The sequence below is a fragment of the Notolepis coatsorum genome (assembly GCF_963971535.1).
Source record: "Notolepis coatsorum genome assembly, chromosome: 3".
Lineage (NCBI taxonomy): Eukaryota > Metazoa > Chordata > Actinopteri > Aulopiformes > Paralepididae > Notolepis > Notolepis coatsorum.
The window spans coordinates 147,097,608-147,111,512 of record NC_140167.1 but is presented as its reverse complement, the minus strand read 5'-3'; the positions used below and the strand labels follow the sequence as shown (position 1 = coordinate 147,111,512).

General features: G+C 43.9%; 2 protein-coding genes across 2 annotated transcripts in view; one reads left to right on the top strand and one right to left on the bottom strand.

Moving 5' to 3' along the window:
• The window catches only part of gpr39 (G protein-coupled receptor 39), a gene marked incomplete at both ends in the record, with an annotated part of 313,345 nt that extends 310,713 nt beyond the window's left edge, over nt 1–2,632 (top strand). The window contains one exon of the mRNA XM_084311405.1: nt 2,148–2,632. Within this exon, the coding sequence (XP_084167531.1) occupies nt 2,148–2,632 (485 nt within the window). The remainder of the gene's footprint in view (nt 1–2,147) is intronic.
• Nucleotides 2,633–4,096: 1,464 nt separating this feature from the next.
• LOC311225238 (ly6/PLAUR domain-containing protein 1-like) overlaps nt 4,097–13,905 on the bottom strand; it is a 120,552-nt gene continuing 110,743 nt past the window's right edge. The window contains exon 3 of the mRNA XM_084310455.1: nt 4,097–4,431. Coding sequence (XP_084166581.1) covers nt 4,187–4,431 — 245 coding nt within the window. The 3' untranslated portion in view covers nt 4,097–4,186. The remainder of the gene's footprint in view (nt 4,432–13,905) is intronic.

Here is a 13,905-nt window from a genome sequence, read left to right as displayed (position 1 = left end):
CGGTCATGTGGTGGAAGAGTTTAGTACACAACAGAACACCAGTGTTTCTAGTAGATATGTTTATTAATATAAATAAACACCTCTGTCTGAACTGGTTCGACCAGCGCTTCTGCCGCGTCTCTCAGCGGAAAAGGGCGTGTGCTAGGGTGGTCACGTGGCCGTGTGGCCAATCAGAGAAACGCTGAACACAAGTTGGTTGCCTTTAATATTCACGCGGTCAGGACAGGCAGAGATGCAGTCCCTACTATCCAAAGTGTCTTTTCCCTCCTGGATGATGATAATAATAATAATAATAATAATAATAATAATAATAATAATAATAATAATAATAATAATAATAATAATAATAATAATAATAATAATAATAATAATAATAATAATAATAATAATAATAATAATAATAGATGATGATGATGATGATGATGATGATGATGATGATGATGATGATGATGATGATGATAATAATAATGCATTTGATTTATAAGGCGCCTTTCAGGACACAAAAAAAATTTCCACAAAAAATTATAGGATCAAATGAAGACTACTTACTAAAAATGGATGTTTAAAAGTACTAAAAACCAACAAAAATACCAAACACTAACAAACATTCAGCACAGACAATGGGGATGCTGACATCTTAAACAATTTTTTTTTTTTAAAAGCTTTAAATTTTTTTTAAATTCTTTCTTTTCTTTTTTTTTTTTTAAAGCTCCGGGGCTAGGAGAAAAACATCCGGGGCTAAAGCCCCGGAAGCCCAGGGCTAACGACGCCACTGATACCAGGCAGTAACTGAAATGTCGGTTTACACTACCTCAAAAACGAATGCATTAAAAAGAAGTAATTTATAGAGCTATAACATACTGGAACAGGCTTCCACAGAATCTCACAACATCAAGTAAATACAGATTTAAGAAGTACATCAAGGAAAATAATAAACTGATTATATACTGATACATTGATTCGAATTTGGGGATATGTAATTTTGTATTTTATAATATGCATTTGTAATGGTGTATTTTGAAATATTTGTAATATTGTATCTTATAATATGATACCCCCCCTTCCTCTCCCCTCACATCCTATTCTTTGTTTCACCAATTCACCCTTCCCCACAATTCCCACCCCCCCTTTCCAGAAAGCTTAAGAAGCAAGCTCACAGAAATGGGGGGACCTTGGTTCTTCTCCTGGCCAGAGAAATCAAGTCCTCTACTAAATTCCTGAAAATAAATTGGTATATCAACCATGAAGATTTGACCATGCGCATAATTAACCTCTCTGCTTTCACCACACGTGGGTTTCATGTGCCCTAGGGTGATGAAACACTCATAACCCATTAACGTCTTCAGTTCAAGTCAATACATTTGAACCTCCAGAACTGGTGTAACAAGGGTTTTCCCAAGTCAGCAGTGATAGGAGTATACAGAGTACAAATGGGCGGGTCACAGGTTTGATCCATGGTCAGTGTGCCATACCATAAGTCAGCAAGCCCTTGAACCCCTCTTCCTGCACAAGAGGCACCACAAACGAGCTCTGACCCACCTGGTTGTCTTTACAGTTGAACACACCTGAGCTGATTCCAAAGCACACCATACAGTACATCAAGGTTTAGAACCATTATACAGCCCATCAACACACCAGTTCAGGACCATTCTATAGCACTGAAAACATTTGCCCATCAACACAACATTTCAGAACCATTCTATGGCACTGAAAACATTTGCCCATCAACTATACCCAAGACAGAACCTATGAGCCCTGCCCCCTTATGGATAATTGTTCAAATGCAATTTTGTGAGCATCTCGTTTCCCTTCCCAGTACTGGCTTGTGTTTTATAAATCGAATCTTCAGCTGGAAATAAATAAAAAGTATTCCATTTTGAAAGCCTGTTTTGTCACAGTATGATTCACATTATAAAGATCACCAGTAAATGGACCCACTGGATAGGAGGAGACGTGGTGTTCAGATAAAAGCACATACAAAATAGATAAGAGGCTTATTTTAACGAGTGTCTGTGTCACATTGTTTAGTTACATATTGTTTTAATTAATTCATCCATTAATTTGTCCTAATTTCTCTCTCCTCTTTTTTCTTTCATTTTCAACGGATCTCTTTCTTTTTCATGTTTACCTCTCTCTCCCTCTCACAGGTCTAATCGTGGCTACACTGACGATTTGCTGGCTTCCCAACCAGGTGCGCCGCCTCATCACGGCGACGGTGCCAAAATCCGACTGGACCATGTTCTACTTCCGCAGCTACATCACCCTCCACCCAGTCGCTGACACCTTCTTCTACATCAGCTCCGTCCTCAACCCGTTCCTCTACAACCTCTCCTCCAGGCAGTTCCGCGAGGTCTTCCTCCAGGTGCTGCGCTGTCGACTCACCATCGAGCACATCAACAAGCGCACTGTGAGGACCTCCAAGGCGCCCTCGGCGCGCTCCCTACAGCCCCTGCTACTGAAGTCGCTGCGTCGCGGCAGGGCGACCCAGGCCGCCGCGACCATGTCCTTTCAGAGCACCTCCGACTCCGGAGTGGTTTCGGATGCACAGGAGTCCAGGTGCACTGAGACAATGGACGGGTCAGATTCCACTCCGCCACCAGAGAAGAACGTACCCCCAGAGACTAAAATATAAGTGTGTGGTTCTGAGTTTATTGAAAGTAAACACAAGAAGTAGGAAACAGAGATGGGGAAAAACACATGGCACAAACTGCTCTCTTCAAGGACACCAGTGTTGTGCCTCCGAAAGCATATGGAACTTTTTTTTATACAGTATAAAACACAAACAGAGAAACTTAGCTGTATTTATCAATGGGATATTTACCTTATTGTGAAGAAAAGTTAAAAAGATAGAGATTCACCAATACCATCTTTCAGAACTGATATAACTACCTACCTAATTAAATGGATCGCATGACACAAGTATTTTTCAACATACAAGTACAATAATAGCTGTTTTTATCATCTTCACTGACCTAAAACAATTGTATTATAGTAGCCTATAGATATTGGAACAGCTTCATTTGCCAGTCCAAGTATGAGGATTTAGGAGCCAGATTGACACCTTTACTACAGATACTATTGGTGCATCTTTATCAAACTTAAAAGTCTGGTCTAATTTAGAATTGCACATGTTTGGATAGCTTGGCAATTCATACAAGTTACACCAAGTTACACCACTCCCTTAGCTGCTGCTGCACTGCGCTGCTCACATATTGCACAAGTACTCTTTTCTAAAGTGCAAAACCATCAAAAAGTAGTACTTATGATTAGGCTGGAGAATAATTAAAATGTTTACGGACAACCAAAGCAACTAAAACAAAGCACAATATAACAAACTAAACGGTAGTACTGTACCTTAATGATTTTCCTTACATTCACAATATATAGCATCTCAAAACTGGCATCTGACATGTGTTACATGTGTTTGGAAAGTATATCATGTCGTCACACACTCCAGGATCATGAAACAAATATAATTTTACTCTAGTTATTCTGTTGTTTTTTTCCCCTAAGAAATATACAGCACTATTAAATTAAAGCATGTGAGCGTCTGTTTCATTTAATGGTATTAAATGTACAGTAAATTCCTGGTCAGTATAATCGCAATGGTACAGATCTCTTCCTGTGGCTCTCAGTATGCTGTCCAGCTTCAACTACAAGTCTTCCCCTTCAGGAGCTTCAGTGTAAGAAGTCCAATAAATACAACCCCCTCCGACCACTACCTGCCATCTAACAAAACAACCAGAAGCCACATAGTTTTATGCCTACGCCATCTGCAAGTAACATCCTCCACGTCACCTTGCCAAGGTTCCCTGGTCGCTGTGCCCGGTCTGTTAGTGAACTAATCTGATGATAGGTTCCCTGGTCGCTGTGCCGTGGTCTGTTAGTGAACTAATCTGATGATAGGTTCCCTGGTCACTGTGCCGTGGTCTGTTAGTGAACTAATATGATGATACTGTAGATTCCCTCAGTGCCATTCACATTGTTTTCCCTTTCGACCTTTGCGAGGCAAGCCATGAGGAAAGAGCCTCATGGGAGCTTTGTTAATGGAACCGAACAGAACGTCCTCAATGACTAAGCAAGTACATTAGCCACAATACATCAGCTTCAATGTCTAAGCAAGTACATTTCCAACATTCATCCTTCCTTCCTTCCTCTCTTCCATACTTTAGTGTCCTGTGATCTGTCAGCAGAAGATGGAGGAAGGGATTAGAAAAAGGAGAGGAGAGAGGATGGAGGAGAAGTGTTGAATGTTCAGGGTAGAGGCTGCAGAGGGTGTGAGCCGTTTCTTCTGGCGGGGCCCGTTGCACAGAGGTGTGGTGCAGCAGGTGATGCACACAGAGTTGATCTTGCCGGTGCAGAACTGCTGGTAGCCAGAGGAAGCGATGAGACAGGCCCCCGACGAGGCACACGACTTCCGGTAGTGAACCCCTGCGACAAGGACAAAGGTTTGAAGCATTAGATCCGTAGTGAGGGAATGGTAGTGTGTGTACTGCATGTGTGCATTTAAGAGAGCCAAACCAACAGAAATACAGACAGGTTGGTGTTAAAGACACACAATTAAGTCTATACATGCTTTCATATGCATCAATATTACAGTAGGCTACATGATGTACAGTATGCATGTGATTGTATTGCTGGTGTTGTGTAATGTAAGTAAGTAAAGTTTATTTATATAGCACTTTTCACAGAGAGAACTCACAAAGTGCTTTACATACAGCAGAAATAAAATATAAAATTTAAAAAATAAAAAGCAAGAACCATTCAAGAGATAAGAGACAGAACAAAAACACAATGCATCACAAAAAAAAAAAAAAAAAAAAAAATAATAATAATAATAATAATAATAATAATAATAATAATAATAATAATAATAATAATAAAAAAGACATATTTTATACCTAGAGGATAAGCTCAAACATTACCCAAAGGCCTGTTTAAACAGTAATGTTTTTAGCTGATTTTTTTAAATTTCAACAGACGCTGCAGCCCTTAGGCCACGAGGAAGGGCATTCCAGAGTCTAGGCGCTACAGATTGAAAGGCTCTGTCACCTTTGGTGATTAACCTGGTGCGCGGAATGACCAACAGATCCTGGTCAGCTGTCCTCAGGGTCCTGCTGGGCACATATGGTTCCAGCAGGTCGGTTAAATATTCGGGTGCCTGGCCATGCAGAGCTCTAAAAGTGAGCACCAGGACCTTGAAATTAATTCTAAAATGTATAGGAAGCCAGTGCAAGGAGGCTAGAACTGGAGTGATGTGACACCTTCTGCTTGATCTGGTTAGCAGTCTTGCAGCAGTATTTTGGATGAACTGGAGGCGGTCTATGGATGATTTATTGAGGCAGGTGAGAACCGAATTGCAGTAGTCTAGACGAGAAGAAACGAAGGCATGGATGATCAACTCTAGGTCAGAATGGGAAACAATCGACCTGAGCTTAGCAATATTCCTGAGATGGAAAACACAGGTGCGGGACTTGATGTGAGTGTCGAGGTGCATGGCCTGATCAAAGTTTACCCCAAGGTTCCTGAGGTTGGGGCTCACATTTGTTTCTAGGGAACCAAGGCAACCAGCCACCCTGGATGCAACCCCATCAGAGGCCACGATGAGCACCTCGGTTTTGGCCTCATTTAGCTGGAGGAAGTTGCTAGCTAACCAGGCCTTAATGGCCGACAGACACTCATTTAGAACAATAAAATTAGAATTAAAATCATCAGGGCAATCAGGGTTAAAAGAGCAATACAGCTGGATATCATCCGCATAAAGGTGGTAGGAGATGCCTTTAAAAGCGTTAATAATGTGTCCTAATGGGAGCAGATATAGTGAAAATTAAATCGGACCAAGTACCGAGCCCTGGGGGACCCCACAGGAAAGGGTAACAGACTCAGACACATGGGGGCCTACTCCGACTGAGAAACATCTACCAGAGAGATAGGACTCAAACCACTCATGTGCACTCCCTGTGACACCCACCCAATCTCTGAGCCTATTTAGCAGAATGTTGTGATCCACAGTGTCAAATGCAACACTGAGATCCAGTAGCACTAAAATGAAGCATCTACCTGAGTCGGCGGACATCATTAGATCATTGGATACTTTTTAAAGTGCAGTCTCCGTGGAGTGTTGCTTACGAAAACCCGACTGGAATTTGTCGAGAATGTGGTGTTCATTTAAAATGGATATAAGCTGGTTGGCAACAATTTTTTCTAAAATCTTGGACATAAATGATCATTTGGAGATGGGCCGACTTGGCTTCAGACTTGGCTTTTTTTAAAGCGGCTGAACGATTGCCTGTTTGAAGTAGGCGGGGACCTGGCCAGAGACCAAAGATGCAAAAATGTATGAAGTGGAAACATGGAAAAGGGATTGGTTCCAGAGATATTCGACTTTATTTCACATTTTAAGACAGAATAGACAGTTCTATGGTTGATTCTTGATAGATAAAGCTAGCAAACATTACTGTTTCCTAGCTAGCATGCTAAAATGGATAAAATATTAAAATAGTTGGTAAGATTTAACAGTAATAGTTTGTTGATTTCTATGTGCCCCATCTTATTTACTGTGTAGCCAGTTATCAATGCTAACAATCCATTTTCCTTGCCACGTCATATTTTGACATACGACACAAACTGTGCAAACTTTCTCAAACTTGAGTACAGGATTTGTCCCGATGACTGCCTGGTCTTGGAGCCATGTACTCACAACAACATTCTAGGGATGGGAGAAATGATTGATTCATGTAATAATCGCAATTCTAGCTTTTGCAGATGCTGCATCCATTGCATACAATTCAATAATAGATTTTCTGAATCCAGTTTTCAGGGTTTTGTTATTTTTGAGTGTCATTGTGTGTTAATCCCTCAACAGTAGTAAAATGCACTGGCTGTTTTTAATCATGAATTGTAACATAAATTCTTGGGAGGTATTATGTAGTGAACTGGTGTAAAAACAACAAATATAACTAATACACCTTCCTTTCCAGATTTGCCTGAGGAATCGCTCATGGAATCTCAGTTTTCCTTTGAGTCTTCAAGGAGGGGTGCAATATCTTTAACTGTTTTCAAATTTACACAACCCATCACTGGAGATTATACAATCTGCATGGGTGGGGGATTTGGGAGGGGGTTTGACAGCAGAGCAATTGGGAGAGGTCCTGGAAGGGGTACATAAGGCCTCAATCTGTGCCAGACACGACCTCATTCAAACTAAGGTGCTCCATCACCTGTATTTTTTAAAAGTCAACTCTCTAAAATGTTCCCAAATGTACAGTAAATCCCACCTGTGACGGATGCAGTCTTTCACTGGCATCTCTAGCCCACTCATTGTGGCAATGTCTGAATTTGTCCACTTATTGGAGTTCAAACTTTAAAAGTCAGATGTTTTCAAAATGGTAATTCAACCAGATCATATGATAGCCATCTCTGGTATAGTAGGAGAAAACAAGATCTGTCACATTGCTAGCATGAACATTTATTCTTCTTCACTGGAAGTGTCTTCACCTTCCGAGCTGGACTCAGAGGTTGAGAGAGGTGTTGCAGCATCTCAAACTTGAGAAACTGACACTCACAATGTGAGACTCCTCAGATAATTTTATTGTCAACTTTTTTTCTTCTTTTTTTTATATACATACATTCAGAAAAACCTGAGATGCTTGTTTTTCCCGGCTCCTCAATCGTAGTAGATTTGTAAACACAATACACAACAATCTATACAAACTATACAATACAAGGTATAAAACAGGTAAAAAACTGCGGATAAATAAATTTAAAAAAGCGTGTGTGTAATAAGTGTGCTTGTGTGGTGTGTAAGTCACTTAACCGATTCGCGGCCAACCACGTATATATACATGTTTGGGAGACGATGCTTGACGGCCAACCTTTTTATTATCTTTTTCCTCCTTCCTTTTTCCGATTTTTCTCCCATCCCAATGTTAGTCGTTATGCCAATTCCCAATCCCCTTCCTGGTCGTTGCGCACTCTACCCCCTACCGTCGGTCCGCGAGGGCGGATACTATCACATGCTTCCTCCGACACATGTGTACCCAGCCCACCGCTTCTTTTCACCTGGCAGCACGGACTCTCACTGGGAGAGTGTAACGTGTGGAAGGTCACACTACCTCTCCTAGATCCTTCCCTTGCTGTGCAGGCGCCCCGACCGAACTGTAGGAGTCGCTGTTTACAACGACCAGGACCCACCCTCGCCGGGTTTCCCACCCGCCAACACTGCCAATTGTGTTAGTATGGACGGTCGGCCAACCCGGAAGCACCACAGCTGGATTCGATCCCACTGTCTCTGTGGTGGTAGACAGGGGCTTAGTCCGCTGCGCTACCTGGCCGCCCCCGCTTGTTTTTGTTTTTATTCCATTCTAATATCCTGGATGTTGGCTGGAAAAGGCATATCAAGACTCTGAAAGTGCAGTACCGGCCAGATCCTGGTATTGGCGCTGTCTCGATAATGCAGTTTCCCCTGTTGCAGACCGGGTGTAACTTTCTTTTCGCTCCGGGTTAGCTTTTCTGTTAGCCTAAAGCTATGGCTTTACCAGATCGCCTGGAATACTTTTTGCAACGCCGAATTCAGTATGCAGTAAAGGAATATAGTATCAGCCAATGGACATATCGATCTACCAGATGGCGATCAAATAACTGGGAAATTAATTTTGGAATCCAACCGGCGATTTGACGTCAATTTCAGTCTGATCGGGCCTTGTTCTCATAGCCATCCACCCGGTCAGCGTATGATGTTGCAATAACGAATGCCGTTATTGGTAATCAATAATCAGAAACGACTTCCCCTGCCCCCCCCCCCCCCTTTCATGCATTCATGGTGGAACATGATACTGATCATATGCATTTTGATTTTTAACTCTAGCTTGTGTAGGGCCGAAACGCCAATCGATTTAACGTTATTAGCTTAGCGCCCTATAATGAAGGTTATCCTATAACCCTAGTTAAATGAATATGGCGAGCGCTCTGCTCTATTGGAACTGTCCCTTTAATCATATGCTATCATGAAAACTTTCAACCACGTGCACTCACCTACACCTGCCTGGCCACGCCCACATCCGCTCACATACCAGCTCCTTCCCCAGTCTTTCACCGCCGAAACGGAAGACACATGGGGTCCTCAGTGAGTCAGAGCAGAGCGCTCGCCATATTCATATAACTAGGGTTATAGGATAAACTTCATTATATTTCGTATGGCTTTACGCTCTGCTCTATTGGAACACAAGAGCGGAGCAGAGCGGAGAGCCCGACAGATGTACCCGCTGAGGTCCCCAACAACCATCAGAATACCGGGGAGGATCCGGGCCCCCCGCCCCCCCTAGTGAGGGACGGGAGGGAGACCGGACCCGACTGTGCGAAGAGGGAACAGTACCTCAACGCACAGGGTGAGCAGACCGCGGGACTCACCTTTGTTTAGAAGGAACGGACGTGAAGCAAAAAACCCACGTCACAGCCCCCAACATTGCGGGGTCGGAGTAAAAAAAACCAGACCCCATGGCAAGGCCGTAGCAGCGGGGCGCGGAGGAGGCCCCAGCCCCAGGCCACATCCCGGGGGCCAGGACCCCCCAAAAAGGGGCCTGGTGAGGTCAACGAGGCCGCGGCATCGAGACCCCACCAGACGGTCATTGGTGACACCCCCCCCCCTCAATCCAGGCCGACAGGTCTTAACCCTTAGAAGTCTAACCTAAATAGCTCCTCCTCCTGAGAATTTCCCCCTTTTTTTTTGTTACATAATATAAAATTACAGATTCATACCTTCAAAATAAGCCATCAATTGTCAAATTTGAGACGATAGTTTTCAATCAATGTCCTATCAAACATTCTGGTAAAATCCTAACACCCTTTCAGTATAGGACTTTGAACTAGATCCAAGTTCATTCAGCTATCTGATGAGAGAACTACACTCCCAGAATTCAATGTGATCATTGTCACTAGCACCATTTCACACCTGAGCAAAGGCCCAGTCATTCCTTTGTTATTCCAGTGAATGGACCCAGCAGGAGGCCTGTGTGTGTGTTTCTGTGTGTGTGTGTGTGTCTGTGTCTGTATCTACAGTACTGTACCATATCAAAAAAAAATAAGCAAACTAGACTAGATGTAAATGTAATGTGTAAATGTGTAAATGTAAATGTGTGTGTGTGTCTGTCTGTCTGTGTATGCGTGTGTGTGTATGTGTGTGTGTGTGTCTGTGAAACATGTCTTGTACTCAGAGAGAGAGAGAGAGAGAGAGAGAGAGAGAGAGAGAGAGAGAGAGAGAGAGAGAGAGAGAGAGAGAGAGAGAAAGAGAGAGAGAAAGAGAGAGAGAGAGAGAGAGAGAGAGAGAGAGAGAGAGAGAGAGAGAGAGAGAGAGAGAGAGAGAGAGAGAGAGACGACGTCATCTTTCCTTCACAAAGCGCCTCGGTATACCCGTTCAGGAGTTTCTGTTGCACATAGAAGCAGACTCGACACAAGTTTCGTCTCGACGCTGCCTCTCCCTATATCTCTCTCTGAATATGCACTATTGTATCAGTACAGTAAAGAATACACGTGTAAAAAAAAATCACGTTAAAAAAAAAGATTGAATGGGATTCGAACTCGTCAAGAACGGACCGCAGTAGCGCGGGACCGCTGCTCTGCGAGGTGAGCTGAAGCGCCGAATGAAAATCATGGAACAGTAACAGGCCACCTCTCTACTCTAGACTAGAGAGCTGTCATCACCGTGAATGAATGAACTGCGAACTGCAGGACTATTATTATCAACGACAGACAGTGAGAAACACAACCCCCCCCCCCCCTCTCGCGCTGAAGAATATGCATATTAGATCAGTGATTAACACCTATGCGCTGTGTGTGTGTGCGCGCGTGCATGTACGTGACGCGTTGTAGTTTCGGGGGAATACAGGGATATTTAGAACTATACAATTGAGCAAGAATTAAACATATTTACAAGTCGTATTATGTTTAGCAAGTAAGGATACATATAGATTACACTATTATGCACTCGAAATTGTCTTTGTGCTATTTTTACAGATTTTTGAAAAACGGGACTTCCTGAGCATTTGTGAGAGATTCTAATTCTTTTGTTCTCCGCCCACGGGAGCAATAGGCCCCGTTGACTTCTAAGGGTTAAGAGCAGAACTCGGCCTGCGCCCGGAGCACTGCGGACTAGACAGGCGCCTAAGGGGCTAACTGTAAGAACAGTATCCCGGCGGAAAGGGTGTTCGGTATGCCGTGCACCATGTCACAATCTCATGGGGTCACGAACCTCGCGGAGTCGGAGTTAGCCAACTCCGCCAGCGAACAGATTTCACCACGAACCCTGCCAATTTATTAATCCCGCTGGGTCGAGGTTCAGAGAAAGAGTTTGACACAATTGGCAGACGTCATGAAACATGCAGGGGCATACTCTCGGGCAGCCGGGGTCAGACCCGGGCTCAACCGGAGAGTGGACTCTGCTATCAACACACCGGGGAGACAACCACCCCCCTATGTTTATTAACAGAAAATGGTTGCTTCCATAACCCATTAAGAAACCCCGGAAACATAACTGCACGTATACACAGGCTATACAATGCAGTTCAAGGTGTTTCAGGTTTAAAAAGGGTTAACCCAGGCCAACAGGTCAACGAGGGCAAGGCCCGACCTGGGCCTGGAGGACCGGGACCTACACAGGGATGCATAGAGGAGTTGACAGAAGCAGCCTCCCCGACAGCCCCCTCCCATCCCCGGTTTAGCAGGGAGGGAGGGGTGAAACGAATGGAGAAGGACCAACCCACCTAACATTGTGCAAAAAGGTCCAACATAGTATGGACCAATGCACACTGTTAAGGGCAACTCATAGTGGCATCTATATGACACACACATTCATGACATCAACCCCTGTGACGTCCGGCCCGCCCTGGCATTTCCCCCCGGAAAAGCTCAGGATCCTTCGGGGTACCAGAACTTGTCTGCGCCCCGGCGGACAACGGGTTAAACTGATCCGGTCCGGCGCAACCAGGACAAGTCCCGTGCCCTTGTCACGCCGCCGCCCCCAGTCCTAAGAGGGGGGTAGGTACGCGTGTCGATCCAAAACATCACAGGGGGCGCCACCAAGACGGTCAGTACGCGAACGCACCGCTCCTGGTGGCCTACCTAACGGCCGTGAAACCAATGTTTGATCTACTCCGTACGTGAGTCCTCGAGTCTAACCTAGTGCACTGGCGCTCGGTAGAGATTTAAAAATAAAAAAAACGTCCCAGCCGACCGCATAAAAACAGTTTTTATGATGTTGGGCAACCAAGGCGCGCCGGTCCCAAAAAGCGGATTAAATCATTGAAAAACACCCTGGGCCAGTGCTGATCGGTCTCGTAAGACCAAACGCTGATTTCTTTTATGAAACAGCGTGTATGCTCGTAAAGAACCCGAGAACAGTGACTGCGAATTTCTAACAAGAAAGAGCCCCACAATGTTTCCCCTCACTGTCTGGGATGAGCAGCAGGAAGCCGGTACTAGAGACACAGACACGGGCTCTTATACAACGAGCCTGGGAATAAAACCCTGTCAATTCTGTTCTTTATGTAAGAGGGGAAGACAGCGGTTTTCCCAGAGAGACCTCAACATGAGTGAAACAATTGAAAAAGCTTCATGTAACAGATAGGACTAAGTAGACAAAACAGTCCAATATACACTACTGTTAGAGAGCAGAGCAGAAGGACCAACAGTCTCGACTGCATCGCATCATCTATCCTTTACAATGACAGCGGTCTGTAGCACAGGCCCTGTAACTCACGGACATGTCTCTTGGCCAATAAGAAAACACGCCTGTGACATCTTCAATGGCCGGGGAAATCCTGTGTCCCACTATCCTAATTTGGTGTGGGAGACAGGGAAATCCCCCCCCCCCTCCCTGTGACGAGAGAGAGAACACCTTCGTCAGGGAGACTGATTGGCCGAGAGGTTGTGCCTTTCTACCTATCAGTTTCATAAAGGATATAACTATATCCGGGGGGGGGGGGGTATTTGTCCAACCACCTCACCCCTGATACGACGCAATAAAAAAGGCAGAGCCGTGACACCAGTTGTATAGTGCGCTAAAATGAAAGCACATACACCTGTAGTGTAATAGCTTCACATCCTACACGCCAACCATAGCCGATAACCTTGTTTGTGTAAAAACTGGTTTTATCCACGGCTCTGGCTTATGTGCGAAAAACTTGCCACCCGCTATTTTTTATTTTTACCCTCAAGCAAAGAAAAAATAGCAGACTGAAGAGAGGGACTCAAAAAGTCCTTGGTTTACATGCTACTTTATGTACAACGCTGTAAGCTAACAGTAGCACACCAGTTGCGGACTCAAATGCTACGTTTTATCCTAAAACGTATTTACATGAAACACACAACCCTCATCGTACAGCGAAGCCGTCAAGTTCACTTTTACCACGTAAGAAAGAACACTGGCTTAGTTAGAGAGAAAGGACATAAGCCCTTGGCTAAGTGCTAGAAATACAGGCCTTGCAACAGTAACCAAAATTTGCACAAACTCCCAAACAAGAACGAGACCCTAGCATTTTTAGCTGTGGGTTTATATTGCACATGTTGTATCCCTCAAAATACAGTGAATTAAACACACGTTTTGTTAACAAAAAACAGTCGCCCTTTAGAAGGGACACTTTATTTTAATCAAAATTAGGGGAGGGGGAGTGGGGGCAGAAGGGGTAAATCAAGAGTCAAGAGTCACTTTATTGTCCCATCAGCTGGGACATTTGTCTTGGGCTTACACCCACTGCAGCCACAGACACATACATACAGACATGACACAGCACAACTGACTCCAAACAATACACAATATAAAAGATACAGTAAAGTACCTGCACAGCAGGATGTCTGGCAACACAAAATTAGAATAGTATACACAAATAATAAAATATTAATATTATAATATTA